This window comes from Limulus polyphemus, unplaced genomic scaffold (assembly GCF_000517525.1).
Source record: "Limulus polyphemus unplaced genomic scaffold, Limulus_polyphemus-2.1.2 Scaffold336, whole genome shotgun sequence".
Lineage (NCBI taxonomy): Eukaryota > Metazoa > Arthropoda > Merostomata > Xiphosura > Limulidae > Limulus > Limulus polyphemus.
This window is the reverse complement of record NW_013665946.1, coordinates 507,469-522,669: the sequence shown is the minus strand read 5'-3', so window position 1 is coordinate 522,669 and position 15,201 is coordinate 507,469. Positions and strand designations below refer to the sequence as shown.

At 28.8% G+C, this 15,201-nt stretch overlaps 1 protein-coding gene across 1 annotated transcript in view; it reads left to right on the top strand.

The window, feature by feature from the left end:
- The first annotated feature begins 251 nt into the window (after nt 1-251).
- Nucleotides 252-15,201, top strand: part of LOC106457477 (ubiquitin carboxyl-terminal hydrolase 34-like) — a 141,830-nt gene continuing 126,880 nt past the window's right edge. Inside the window, 5 exon segments of the mRNA XM_022383442.1 lie at nt 252-910; nt 5,209-5,296; nt 5,694-6,039; nt 6,042-6,185; nt 11,949-11,999. Coding sequence (XP_022239150.1) covers nt 862-910; nt 5,209-5,296; nt 5,694-6,039; nt 6,042-6,185; nt 11,949-11,999 — 678 coding nt within the window. The 5' untranslated portion in view covers nt 252-861.

Genomic DNA, 15,201 nt, shown 5'->3' with positions numbered 1-15,201 from the left:
TCTAAGCCATAGCTTAAAAGTGCATTGTCTAATATCGTTCTTTTATATTTTCTAACTTATACAGACATTGCGATAAATTTGTAAGCTTTTGATATTGAAATAAATGTTACGGTAAAACAGCTTGTAGCTAAATGAAATAATACTGAAAAGTATTCGAAAAGCATGGTAATAATTGTGATTTATAAGCTCTCTGACAGACGAATGCTTTTAATGAGGTGGCACTACTAAAAATCTTATGGTGCAGGTAATGGTGGTTGCGATAACTGGTAAAATAGTATTTAATAGGCTTATGTTGGTATATTTCTGTGATAAATATATCCATTTGGGATATTTAGTGAAACATTTCATAGCTTCAGAAGTAGCTGAAGGAAAAACAGCAACCTAACTTGCATTAGTTTTGAGATATTAGAAAAATGCTAATTTTTAAATAAGTTACTCGTGACTATATAATGCCAATGGGAAAAATTCTCTTTGTGGATTTGGCGTGCTTGCCAAGCCTGACTAGTTGATTGTTGGACAGTATTGACGCGATCTCTTCAAAATCAAACATCTACCTAAGAAGTAGTAATTTTCTGATGTTGTTTCCTGCTAAACTGAGATGTACTCTAAACTTATCATATAGTTAATTACAAGTTGAATCTGTGACTGAAGGTGACTGCTGAATCCTCGTCTACGACTCCTGTCTTTAGACTTTAGTACTACAACTTACAAGTTGTACTTTCTGTAAAAGTTATAAATCCTCGTATTGCACGAACTATATAATTCTGTATTGTAAACTTTAGGTTAGCTTTTAAAATTAAATTTCAATCGTTTCATTGTATCTACTCAACATAATTTACAGCTTTGAAGACTGTTGAAAACATGTCAGTATGTGATATTTGTTCAGAGGTGTTGGATCTTTTGGACAAATGTAAGTAAACTTTGCTTTATTTGTAACATTAGTTTTGATCTATGTGTAGTTTTTGAGTGAAAACTTGTTTATTAAGTAAAATATTAGTATTTAAAGAATTATTTATTAATAAAAGATGTTTTATGAAGTTCCTTTTTATTTTCTTGAATATCACCCAATTTTAAAGAAACTTGTTTTAAGAAAAAAGAAAACTCAAGGTGACAGAAGGATATTTGTTGCATAGAGGTCATACATCACCCACAAAAACAAGTAGCAAAATGCTGAATTAGATGTAGCTTTTCACAATTATATTTCTATTGAAACTAACAGACATATAACATCATTGGACAAACCATCCAGGAAAACAATTCTTGAAGTGTATACACCAAGGATCCCAAATGCTAGACTTGTTACCTCTTAAATTCAAGTTTGTATTTAAAATTTTTCAAATAGATTATCCATAGGGAAACTGTCCAAACCTAAATGTATTTTAACACCTGATTCAAATCCATTTAACCCAATTGTGTCTTTTAAGACAAATTAATGTGTTCAAACCAATAACAATACAAATGAGTATAATAATTTTGACATACAATCTCTTTCCTTTCCAAAGTAAAATAATGAAAATATTTTGGTAAAAAAACTCAATTATTGAAAAATTGTTTATTTAATAATTGTTGAGCATTTGTTAAGCTACTATGTTCCTGTATTATTCAAGGTTCCATTTAGAACCTCTTAAAAGTAAAAACACCATTATGGACTCTCTTCCTACACTTTATGTTAACAAACCCTTCAAACCTGGAAAAAGAACTCACTCCACCTACAAATTTATTAAATTTGAAATATGTTTAAAGCCTTTAACAGAGAAACTCTTTGTGGCTACTTACAGCTATAAAAGTTCGAATAGGAAAAAACCAGTAAAATGAAATAATCTAGCTCTCTTCAAACTATATAAATGTGAATTAAATGAGGATTGAATTTCTAATCAGATTTAGCAAAATTATTACTTATCCAGCTGAAGTGTAAAAATATTGCTTTTTTATGGTGTTTTCAGGCTTTGAGTAGTAGTTTAACAGACAGTCTAATTATTCACAGTCTAATAAATGTTTATTTTCTTGATATTAATCGATTTAATCCTAATTTCGATTAACTCTTTTCTATATTCCAGGGTCAAAGTGCACATATTACAACCTTTTACAGATTTACATTCAACATTTTATTAAACAACTTTATTATCAGTGTATGTCAATAAACTTGATATCAAAATATACATTACAATTCAAATATTTTATATTTTCTAAGTTTTAGTTTCTTCATTTAAAAAATAATGCTTAAAAATTGCTAAGTCTTCACTTCTTTTTGTCATGTGGTGCATTTACACTCTGAATTTTCTGCATTTAGATTTTATACCCTCAGAAACGGTCTTAGGGAGTGTCCAACTAACTATAAACACAAACTATACAGAATTACAAGCAAAAATCTCAATTTGAAACTCTTCTGAATTTGCTGAGAAATTAATAAATTTGTCATACCCACTAAAGAACCCTCCAATCTTTCCATATCTTTCAATACAATTATATAATCATGTGTGCTTCATTGATAGGCATGTTTATAACCAATAGAAAGAGCTGATTCTCCTCTAAATAAAGCATATTTGTTTGTTTTTGGTGGACATATAGAGAGAGTTGGTTTTAGATTCTGTGTTATCATATTATTCTACTCTGAGAAGCTAACAGATTTTTTTAACATTTATAGCTTAGAAAGAAAGTCATATATATCATGGTAGTTTTCATACGTTCTATTTTAATGAGTGATATAGTTTTGTGATCTAAAATGCATACTTAAAAGCTACATTAATTATATTTTGGACAACTAACATAATGATAAAACAATTAGTGTTAATGGAGACTGAGCTCTAACTGGCTCAAAGAGTAAAAGGCCTCAGTGCTGAAGTGAAAAATGTTGTGTTTTTTTATGTATACTTTTTATATACATAAGTAAGTATACTTAAGTAATTAAAATGTAAAAATTATGAACTTTTCAGTTTATGTTAACAGAATTTCTCTAAAATGAAATATCTGAAATTACACTAGCTTAATTTTGTGATTGCTTGCATGCATGAGAGCTAACAGTAGATAATGAGCTGGGTCTGTTACATAAACTTTGTACCACAAATATGTAATAGGCTGTGGTTTATTATTTTTCAAAAATGGATGCGAAAAGGTTAACAATTGAAATGTGAATATAAGTAATTGAAAAATCTTGCAAAAATGATGAATTCAAGGAAAAAGTAAAATGTATTATTTATTTTACTTCATATTTTTCAATTTTTCATTTCACTTTATATTAATGATTGCTATAGTTAGTGTAAGGGTGGAGAAAAATAAGATATAAAATATAAAGCAATTCCAAAAAGAAATTTAGGATATAGAAATTATGCAAATGAAATATGAAACTGTAAGATAAAAATGTTTTTATTCTCAACAGGAAAAATGACCTTTCCCTAAAACTGACTTAGTAAAGGCTTTGGAAATTCACAGACAAATCTTTAATAGGAATACTTAAATACAAAATCTGATTTTTTGTGTACAACAGGCTTTTAAGGTTTCGTAAAAGCGTACCATGTTTCATTTAGTAAATTTAGAGTTAAAGCATATATATTTTCATGGTTAAAAGGTAATTCCAAGATGGGTTGCATCAACAAACTTTGTAAGGAAAGAGTAAATTCATTATTTTACATGACACTAATTGATGTAATTGATTCTTATAGGTAATTGAGCTAATCATGGAGCTCTATTCATTGAGATGTAGATGGAATGCAGTTTAAAACTTTAAATAATAGTAGCAAAGGAAAAATCTATAATGAATGTGATATTTCAGCATATAAATAAACCATGTAACAAACATCCTTAATAACTATTAAAAATTGAATATTATTATATAGATAATCTGTAGTGATTTCAGAGAGCATGGTAAACAGTCTCATATGAGGTCAGAGAAATTATCTAGTGGTAACTTTCAAGTAGTTTGATAGATAGTGAATTATATATATATATATATATATGTATATAAGAACATAAGAAAATGCAAAATGACAAAATGCTATTTGTTCAAAAATAAATTAAAGTAACAGTAATAAAAAAGAACAATTACTAGTTTTTAATGTTTTTTCCATTAAAAATTAAAAAATCAAACAGCACAAAACACATCATCAGGCAAATCATTCCACAATATGTTAATATCAAAATGTTTGGGACCTCTGCAGTAATTAATAGGATTATTTGCAATATTCATGGTATTCTTGTTTACATTTTTTATGTGAATGATATATTGTTAGGGTTCTTGTAACCAACAAAATTAGAAACCCACAAGAAATTTGATACATAAACAGTTTACAAAGGTGTTTAAAAGTCAGATCAGTGATTCTAGAGTAAGGAAAAAGCCTTCATCTGTGACAATGCCCTAAAACCATGGGTGGGAACCTATAATTAGACTTTGGTAGTATTTTATTTTACTTCATACAGAGCCAGTGCTTGCCACTTGCATGATATTTCTGGCAAGTTTAGGTTATTGAAATAGTAATTATATTTCCTTAAAGTTTTCACAAACTGAGTGTCATTATGCCTAATTCTGCATTTTTAAAGCAGATATTCTACTTAGAACATAGATCTGCATACTGCTTGTGTATACAAAAACATGACTAAGACCTTATAAAGCAGTTCTGCCATTTCAAAAACATAATGAACAATGTTTCTGATATTGCATTCAATAATTCAAACTGTGTTGCAAATTAGCAACAACACACTGTGTGTATGATCATCAGGTGCAAGAATAGATGCAAGCAACAACACTGTGTGTATGATCAACATGTACAAGAATAGATGCAAGCAACAATGTACAGTGTGTGTGTGTGTGTGTGTGTGTATATATATATATATGTATGCACTGTGCACTGAATTTAGATGATGGGAACAGAAAGATAGCTTAACAATTATGCTGTGTTGTGGGAAGCCAAAGTTTAAAATGTCTAGCATTAAGTCTACTTATAAAGTATACCAAAATATCTTTCTGCCTGATTTCAGTCTGTGGCATCTGTTTTTTTGCATATTATTGTCAGGCTAGCAGTGGTGGGTGAATCATGACTTATTTACTGGATCTATTTTTTTTTTACCTTAATCTTATATAATTACAAATAATACTCATCTAGTGAATGTAAATTTTTTCTTAAATGTTATAAATTTCCTGGATGTTTTCAGTTTATTTAGACTAAATCCTGATGCATGACACTAGGTAATTCAAATTAAAATTTTTCTGCATAGATGAGGAACAAACAGAAAAGGACTATCGAGCTTTGGAAAAGCATGAAGTGGGACTTTTGTGCACATATGTTCAAGCCTGGAGCCAAAGGTTTGTTTAAGTAATTTCACTCATCATTCATAATATTCAATCTCAATATTAGTTTTTTTCTCATTTATTAGTTAATTTGCATATGATCATCCTTTAACATGTTAAAGGACTGCTTTACTAATATTTAGTTTCCTAATAATCTCAGTTGTAAAGTTTTGTCTCCAATAATGTATTTTTTTTAATTACAAATTTGTATCAGCAACTTTTATTGGTGACTATATCAAGTAGATTTTTTAAAATGAAAATTCAGTATCTGTAACTATGTATTTATGTTTTCTTTGGTAAATAATGTTTGAAGTAAAATGTGATAACTTGTAGTGATTTACTTTTGAACTGTATTATTCTAATTTTGTTGTTTTTAAGTGATATTTATTGTGCTGAACTTCTCTCTCAACAGACAGTGCACCTGCTGCTTTAAAGATCCAAAGAGTTTTGATAAGTTTGGTGCAGTTCTTCATGGTCTCATCAGAACTGTTTTGAATATTCTTCACAAGCTACCAGAAGAACTGAAAACCATTACAGAAGTTTCAGAATCTAAATGTAATAAAAAAGATCAAGATGATGATGAAAAAAGTAAGAAGGAAAAAGCTGGTGAGGATGAGGACAGTTGTCTATCTGGTGATAAAGTAGACAAAGATGAAGCTAAAAAAACTGAAACCACCCAAAAGATGACAAACCAATTAACATTGTGGATAGTCCAGATGATTCCTCTGATCCGGGACAGGATAGTGAAGATAAAGAAAAAAAAGATAGTAATGAAAGTAAAGAAACTGATGTGTGGTGGTCATTGGAAGAAAAAGAGAAACTTTTTCATTTTGTCAGTAAAGTCTTTCTTTTAAACTTTCCTTTGTATGTAGCCTTCAAGCACAGCATTCATTCCAAAATAGAGGTAAGTTAGTGGTTTATTTTTATTTCTTTACCAGTTAGTTAATTACTAAGTCTAATATATATAAACATTTGTATCCAAGAAAAGTTCAAATGATCTCCATCTGTTCTGTAAATAAGCTGACAGAAATATTGTTTGATCTGTTTTGTACATGCAAGGAATTTTGTTAACTAAAAGTATCTTAAAATAATTAGGATTTGTTTTTCTCAACTTAAGAAATGCTAATTTTAATGTATAATTTGCTCTGAAAAAATCATCATAAGAACAACAGAAAAAGAAAAAAAAGCTATGATAATTGTTCAAAGTGACACAAATATAACAAAAAGGACTTTACTACACGAAACTTAAAAATCACTGAATTTTAACGCGTGTGAGATTTTATATATATAGCATGTGAAGGATGTTTTTAATCATTTTTATGGATTTTTACATAGTTTGGTGAAAAGATTGACTGTCAAACATGATGTTTTGATTAGGTGTATAAGAATATATTATAATGTAGTTTTACTTTATGAAAATCTCATTATCCTCTCTTGCCCCACCCCTGCCCTCCCTGCTTTAGTAGATTTTACTGTGAACAAAGCAGCATATTTTAGAAAATAATTAATTCCTAGTTTATGTGAATGGTTATAAGTTTTTATATATTTATTTATGTTATTTATAATCAAAATTATTGGGACAGCACACTATGAACTTGTAATAGACCCATTCCCCTCTGAATTGTATGCAAATCCCATGGTACAATTAAAAGAGAATGCAGCATGGGTGGCATGAATCTCTAAGATATTTCAACCTGTCTAGTACTACCAAATCCACTGAATTTGCTAATGTGGCCACTCAAACTTCATCATTTCTTGGTGTGAGTAAACTACAAAATATATATTGTAAATGAGTTCACATATCAACCATTATTTTCATTCACTCTGAATTTTTACGAGTGCTCGGCTGTAGGCTATTACCCTCACTGAGTGCAGAGATCTCTATGTGGGATCAGCTCCTAAGCTGATCATTACAACCATGAATGTGATACATTGGCCTTGTTTTGTTTCGAGCATTGAAATTGAGTTGAAGAACAATGGAAAACTATATTGTGGTGCAGGAAATCTATTGTTTGCCTTGTATGAACAGGCTTGGGTTTGAGGTAGAAGTCAACCAACATTGATAAAAGAAAATCTAATAGCTGATTATGATGCTTTTGATATTAGTAACACTGATATTAGCAAATAATGTCTTCTTACAAGAAATTCCATTATGATTCATTATAAGTTGTGAAATAAAAAGGATATGTATATATTGGTATCTATGCAGATTTAAATAACATATCCCTTATTGTAAATATTTTACTTTAAACTTAAAACAACTGGGAAATTGTATATTCCATGTTAATTATAAATATTTAAAAAGTCTTAAAAACTCAAAATTATTAAAAAACAACGATTATTTTATACACAATTCTATAAAAATAAGATTGTTTCTGGTCTCTAAATTACTAAAATACAATAACTTACTGAACAGTGGTAAAAATCCCGATGAAACTGGAAAGCAATCTTATACACTCTACATATTTCGACATACACTATTGCATCATCCTCAGGAGTGTAATGTTTAGCAAAAACTAGCACTTATTTGGACAATTATCAAAACACCAATTTACATATTAAAGAATTTCATGCCATCTGCTGACAACATTTCCATCAGGTCCATCATCCTTATTCAGTAATTTAAATTTACTTTTTTTACATTTAATTATCTCAATAGATTCACGTATATTCATACAAATTAAATTTCCAGGTTGTGCTAAAATAACAATTTTTCCCATTGAATTGTGTGATTAGTTTCACCGGCATGTTCTGCTGAAGGTGAAAAAGTAATATTATTATTGTTAACATATCTTTTATGTTCATTCAGTCTGAATTTTAAATTTCTTCTAGGTTGTCTTGTATAAACTTTTCTACAATCACATAATATTCTGTATATGCTAAATTTTTCCATCAAATCAATTTTATCTTTAGTTGTATTAAGAATTTTGCTGACTTTCTTTATCGGTTTGTATATCAGAAAAATATCTATTTGTTTTTTAAATTTTTTCATTATTTGACAAGATAAACCAGGTATATATGATAGTACTAAACATTCTTTCTTATATTTTTCACAAATGGTTTTAACTTATCATCCCTGTTTTTTAGTTTTATGACAGCTGTGTCAACAACATCTGGATTAAAACCTCTTTCCACTGCTATGTGCTTAATTAACAATAACTCATTATTGACATCATCATCATGTTTACAACATGATTTTAATATCCTATCCACATAATAGTAAAAAACACAGGATTTTGAGATTTAGTGTGACAAGATTGTTGATGTAGCAGAATGATTACAGAGAAAGGTTTACGATAAATGGTTGTTTCCAATTTATCCTTATTTTCACTCACTAAAACATCCAAAAAAGGTAAACAACCATTTATTTCAACTTCATAATTAAATCTTATAGAATTATCAATGTTATTAAAGTAATTAGCAAAATTAGCTAGTTCATCTTTACCTTGCCACCAAATCATAAATGTATCATCAACATACCTTAAACAAACTTCAGGTTTTTTATCTGCTTTTTCTGGTGCTTAACTTTCAAAACTGTCCATAAATAAATCACACAATAACGAAGATAACGGAGAACCCATAGTTAAACCCTCGTTCTGTTTACAAACATTGCTATTAATTTGGAAAAATGAGTTTTCAACACATGCTTCTACCTGGTTAATTATATCCATTATTTCTAAGACTGAATTATTATTTTCTTTCAGTTTTTTCTCAAAGCATTCAATAGCTTTTTTCACAGGTACTTTGGTGAACATTGACACAACATCAAATGACACCAAAATATCTTTTTGATCTAAAATTATATGTTCAATTCTTTCCATAAATTCTTAATTGTGCATTTATATTTATCCCTTAAAAATGAGAATTTTTTTTTGATATAAATTTTGCTACGTTATAAGTTGAACTCTTAATATTGGATACAATAGATCTGAAATTATTACCAATCTTATGAACTTTAGGCAAGGCATATAATCTAGGTAAAATAAAGTTACTGGGAATTAAACTTTGCTTTTCATAAGATGTTAGAGTTATACAACTCTTAATTTTTCTTTAACTATTGTATGAAGTTTATGTATAGGATTAAGTTTAATGTTCTCATACGGACCTTCTTTAAAAATTTCTTCAACTTTAGAATCGTAATCATTTTTATTAGGAATAACAGTTTGTACCCCTTTATCAGCCTTGCAAATAACATCTTGTTCCTTTAAATTTTTCAAAATTTCAAAGTCCTTTTTATTATTATTTTTGAACTTAAAATTATTTAATAGAGTGCAACACTCATTTCTAATAATATGTGCTTTTTCATCATTTAATTTTTTTAAGTTACTCTCATTTTCAGTTATGATATCTTTTTTAAAACCTTTATTTGGACCAAATGAAAAATTTAAACCTCTTTTTAAAACATCAATCTGTTTATCATTTAGTAATAAATCAGATTTATTTATAACTTTAGGGTTATTTAAAAACTATTGTACTTATCTGGCAATGAATCTAGTTTATAATGTTCTTCATTCACTTCTTTTTTCTGAATTAATAAACTTTTTAACTTTTGTCCAATGTAGTTTTACGTATAGCAATATTTTTTGTGTATTTATCCATGACTTCCTTTCCCATTCCGTCCAGTTTTCATTCATTTCCTTAGATAGAGCTAAATGCAATAAATACACTCTTTTTTTTCTTTCTCATCTATGAAACATCCTTTTTGTTGACTTACAATATTCAGTATCTTCACTTTAGTCTTCTCAAGTTGATACTCCACTTTCTTGTTTTTAATATTGCAATCCAGTTTTATGAATTTGGGTGATATCTTATTTTGTTTACACCTCATTAAAAATGTTAGTTATTGAAGGCATTTTTTTAACTTCAGTCATTGTGTTGCAAAACATTTTGCCATATATCCCATTACTAGATTCATTTGTAAAAAATATTTTTTGGCATGTATGCAATGTTCAGTCTTAAAGACTCAAAATTTTTTTAAAAAATTATTATATTATACAAAATTCTATAAAAAATGAGATTGTTTCTAGTCTCCAAATTACTAAAATACAATAACTTACTGTACAGGATAAAAAGCGGTAAAAAAGGGATAAAAATATTAAGTTAAAACCATTTGTGAAAAATGTGAGAAAGAATGTTTAGTACTATCATATATACCTGGTTTATCTTGTCAAATAATGAAAAAATTTAAAAAACAAATAGATATTTTTCTGATATACAAACCGATAAAGAAAGTCAGCAACATTCTTAATACAACTAAAGATAAAATTGATTTAATGGAAAAATTTGGTATATATAGAATATTATGTGAATGTAAAAAAGTTTATATAAGACAAACTAGAAGAAATTTAAAATTCAAACTGAATGAACATAAAAGAAATGTTAAAAATAATAATATTAGTTTTTCACCTTTAGCAGAACATGTTGGTGAAACTAATCACACAATTCAATGGGAAAAATTGTTATTTTAACACAACCTGGAAATTTAATTGGTATGAATATATGTGAATAGATTGAGATAATTAAATGTAAAAAAAAGTAAATTTAAATTATTGAATAGGGATGATGGACCTGATGGAAATGTTGTCAGCAGATGGCGTGAAATTGAATATGTGTAGCAGCATAATAAAGTAGTATTTATCATTTTAATTCCTACTTCAGTGCAATTTTGACCTTTATTTTTTTAAAATATAATACTCTGGATTTTGGCTAAAATAGTTTCAATTTCAAAACAAATATTCAGTTTAATAGGTTTTTTAATGTTTATTTGATGCATTTTTGTTTTTGAAAAAAGGAATCACATATGGGTTTTAAACAAATTCTTCACAACATCACTTTTTTAGCCATGGCACTGCAGCTCATAGAATGGATCCAAGTTAGTTTTTTTTTTCAAGTACAAACTTTTAGCTCGTAGTTCCATCATCTTGTGACTGATTTGAGATCTAATTATAGTTCTGGACTCAGGAGGTCAAACCTTTTCGATTTATGTATTTGACTATGTCCAAGGCCTTATAGACTGATTTACTTTAATCCTGCCTAAAAGAATTTAAATTTGAGGGTAGACTGGTAGAGATCCTGATGAGTAATAAAATTGAATTGGGTATACATGCACCCCACATTTGGTATTGCTGGTGCACAAAAATATAACTAATAAAAAGGAAAAAAAGATCTCGTAGAATAATTTACTATAATCCTGCCTAAAAGAATTTCAAGTGTCGTGGTTATTGAGGATTCCTTATTGTTTGCATATTATCACAACATTTTCTTACTTCTTTGTTACCTTGTTGCATCATATTGTGACTAAAATCTAATGCTTATACTATGGAAAATAAGAGACATTTCAGTTAAGGAAAACGAGGAAATGGTTGTAATCACTAATTTCTTGGCTGTAAATAAAATTGGTTAACAGACTTAAAGCTACACAAAAACCTGTACAACTCAAGTGTCAGCACATATTTTACTCTTGTGTACGGTAAAACAGACTGAAATGTGAGAAAAACAATAAGTTTAGCAGCGAATGATGACATTATCTTACAAATGACTAATCAAGTTATTTTTTAGTTCTTTGAGTGATAAATCGAACTAGAACACTGACAAATATTGCTGTAAATATCTGTGCGTTTCCTTTTTTGGTTATGGTTACAGTATACATTTTGTGTGATTTTTACAGGAAATCACTCAGGAACAAGTTGCTGCTTTAAGCTGTTATTGTGATGTTGGGGTAAGCAAAATGTAAACCTTTTGAACTATGTTTCATTGAAAAATGTTGTTTAGCTCAGATAAAGCTCAAAAATGTAATAAAAGATTTTAGAAAATTACCTAGTCTAGGATCATTTCCCAAAGCTAGTTTAAAAAATATAACTTAAAAATCTGATTATTATAAATGAACTTTGGTACCAGTAAAAATATATTTAAATTTTGTGGTTTTTATTTAAATCTTAATATAAAAATATAAAGGTATTTAAAAGTTTCAAAATAACATTTCTCCAAAAATCTTCAGTTTCTTTAGGTTACTAGTAAAGCACAACATTAGTGACACCTCTGTTTATCTGCAATATCTTACGAGTAAGAATTTTCCCAATCTCGGATATTTTGTCAAGAAATATGTCTAAACTATATATCTACCACATTGCTTGTGAGTTTGTGGCTTTGTTGGTTTCAAGGTCCCTAATAATATAATATGTGAGACAAAAAAATGTAAACAAAAATACTGTCAACATTGCAGTTAATGTCACTAATTACTGTTTCAATTTATTTTGTATTTGATAACACCCCTGTTGGATATGCCTTAAACTGTTTGTAAAAACATTTGTGTCATTTAAATATCATATACTAGCAATCTGGTCTTAATAGTTATCATTATTATAAATACTGGGTAAAGTTGTATAATTCATATTGAAACTTTAGTTTTAAAATAATAAAATAATCATGTACTCTGTGTTCTAAACAAAACTTGTGCAACAGACAAAAAGGATTCTTACTTTCAACCTGTGTATGGAGCCTAAACTAGCTGGGCAAACTTGTCACAAACCATACATACAAAAAATGCATTAAAAGTGAAAGTAGAATTTAAATAAAAAACGTTTTTGGTTTAAATATAGTTATATTTTAACTTAAAATACTAAAGCAAGTTTTATTGAAGTGCTCACAAAATATAATAAGTCTGCATAATCTCTTTTATACTTGTAACTTTCTTCCTGTCCACTATGTAAAAAGTATCACTATCATATTACATATAAACTTTAAGATATACTCAAGATTTTCATATTTAAAGTATTTGAAACAGAGAAAGAAATTTTTGTTCTAGTTTTGTAACAAATATAACATCAATTTTAAAACTGAAAGATTTAAGAGTTTTGCACCATGTTATATTAACATTGTGGTATTCAGGTTCACTGATATTTAAGAGGCAAGCATTAACTCCACAATAAACAGCAGATTTTTTGAATGCCGATTGTGAAGGAAGAGACTCAATCACATACATGAAACAAAGAGTAACAGTATATTTATTTGTTCACAGAACATGCATAGTTTTTATGCTATTACAGGCTGGCTTCTAGATGACTATATTAACTTCTGTGGCTGATAAGCTGGGAGAGCAGGAGAACAATTGCCCTATGCAAAGGGGAAAAAAACGTCTAAACTATACTGTTAATTCAGACAAAACCATAAAGTGATATCTAACATTCCTAAACTACCCACATCAGCAGTTATTCTAATTTGACATAATTTATATATCTTTTGGTAAAAACAGAGGTAATTAAAAACATTTGGACAGTGTTCACCTGTATAAGTATAGTCACTTCTAAACACATCAAAGTCACATTACAAAATCATACCTGTGCACTACTTTTAAATTAATACAAGTGTTCCTTGATGTTCATTAAAACATTTTGGTCATTCATTTCCCAGTCATGAGTGTATTATGTTGCACTGGACTTTATACATAATAATAATAATACATGTAGGCTTTACACACTGATTTATTCACAATTTCTTATGATTTAATACACCTTTAAATTTTAATGATATTGAAATTTGATGTATTTTACTATGTGCATCAGGAGTAGCCTGTTATTGTTGAAGATGGAAAATTATTACATTTTATAGTTCTAAAACTTAGGAAAGAATGTATCTTTATTCATGACAGCCATTCAAAAATGTTGTGCATATGTTCTGCAGTTAACTGACACTGTGACTTTCTTACAACCAGAATGTTAACAGTGCTAAACATGCAGCAATCCTCATCTCAGGCAAGAGTTACATACAACAGTGATCATTTCATAGTGAGTACTTGCTTGGCTATGTGTATGTATCATTAATCCTCTGGGATGTTGGTTGTACTTAAAAGACAGTAATAATACAGAAGTTTGCACATATTAGCACAAACTGGGAGTTAATCTCGCAAAATTAACCAAAAAAAAGAATAAGTCAAATAAACTTTACAGTGATTATCAGTAAAAAAAGAAGAAAAGGACAGAAAGAGAGATATAAAAAAAACATTTGAAATGTTAACTTTTCTGGTAGAGATAGAGTATGAGGCAGAGTATTAGAATAATTTTACATTTTAGAATTAAGATAAGTTTGAAATAATTACTGTAGGTCTTTCCTTGTTCAATTTGCATTCATACTGCCAACAGATGTGACTTCAAGTTTTACACCTTGCAGAGAATGAACTCACTTACCCATAATTCTCTCTTCTTCCACCTTCCATGTGACTTGCATAAGCTCTACTGTTCTGCCATAATTCAGATTTTTTTTTATAGTTGCAGTCATGATTAAAACCATATATAGCCTGATTGTGGGGAGGTGAGTGGGAAAGTATTTCAGAGGTAAGTACCTGTTTGAAATTAATTTTAATTCTTAAATGTAAAATCCAAATCGGGTTATCTCTGAAATATTGTAGGCCAAAATACCAACATTGAAAAAAGGAGGTTGGAACCAGTGAGAGTGGTAATGATACAGCAGAAATTATAAATCTATATGCTATAGGCAGGAAGATAATCTAGACATCAATAAAGAGGTAGCTAACAGAGTCAGAGTCCAAAACCAGAAAGATTTGAGGGAGAATGAATGGAGTGGACCTGTCTTATATAAAGACTGAATCAAAGAAAACTCACAAAAAAAGGCCATCTCAGCAGATTACCTCTTTGTCCTTTAGCTCTTCAGTTAGTACAAAAAAAGGGGGTCAGTTAACCCTACTAATACAGGCTAGGTGGGATACACCCAGCTCGTAACCACAAAAGTATCCATGAGAGTAATTATACTGTGATTTTTTTTATAATGTATACTTACCCTTACAAAATTTTGCATATTATTTGTAACCATTACAAGGCTTTTGTATGCAAAATATCTGACTTTTTTTATTAAGTTTTAAGAGTTCTCAAGTAATGTTTTTATCGCACATTTTTTCTTTTCGATTC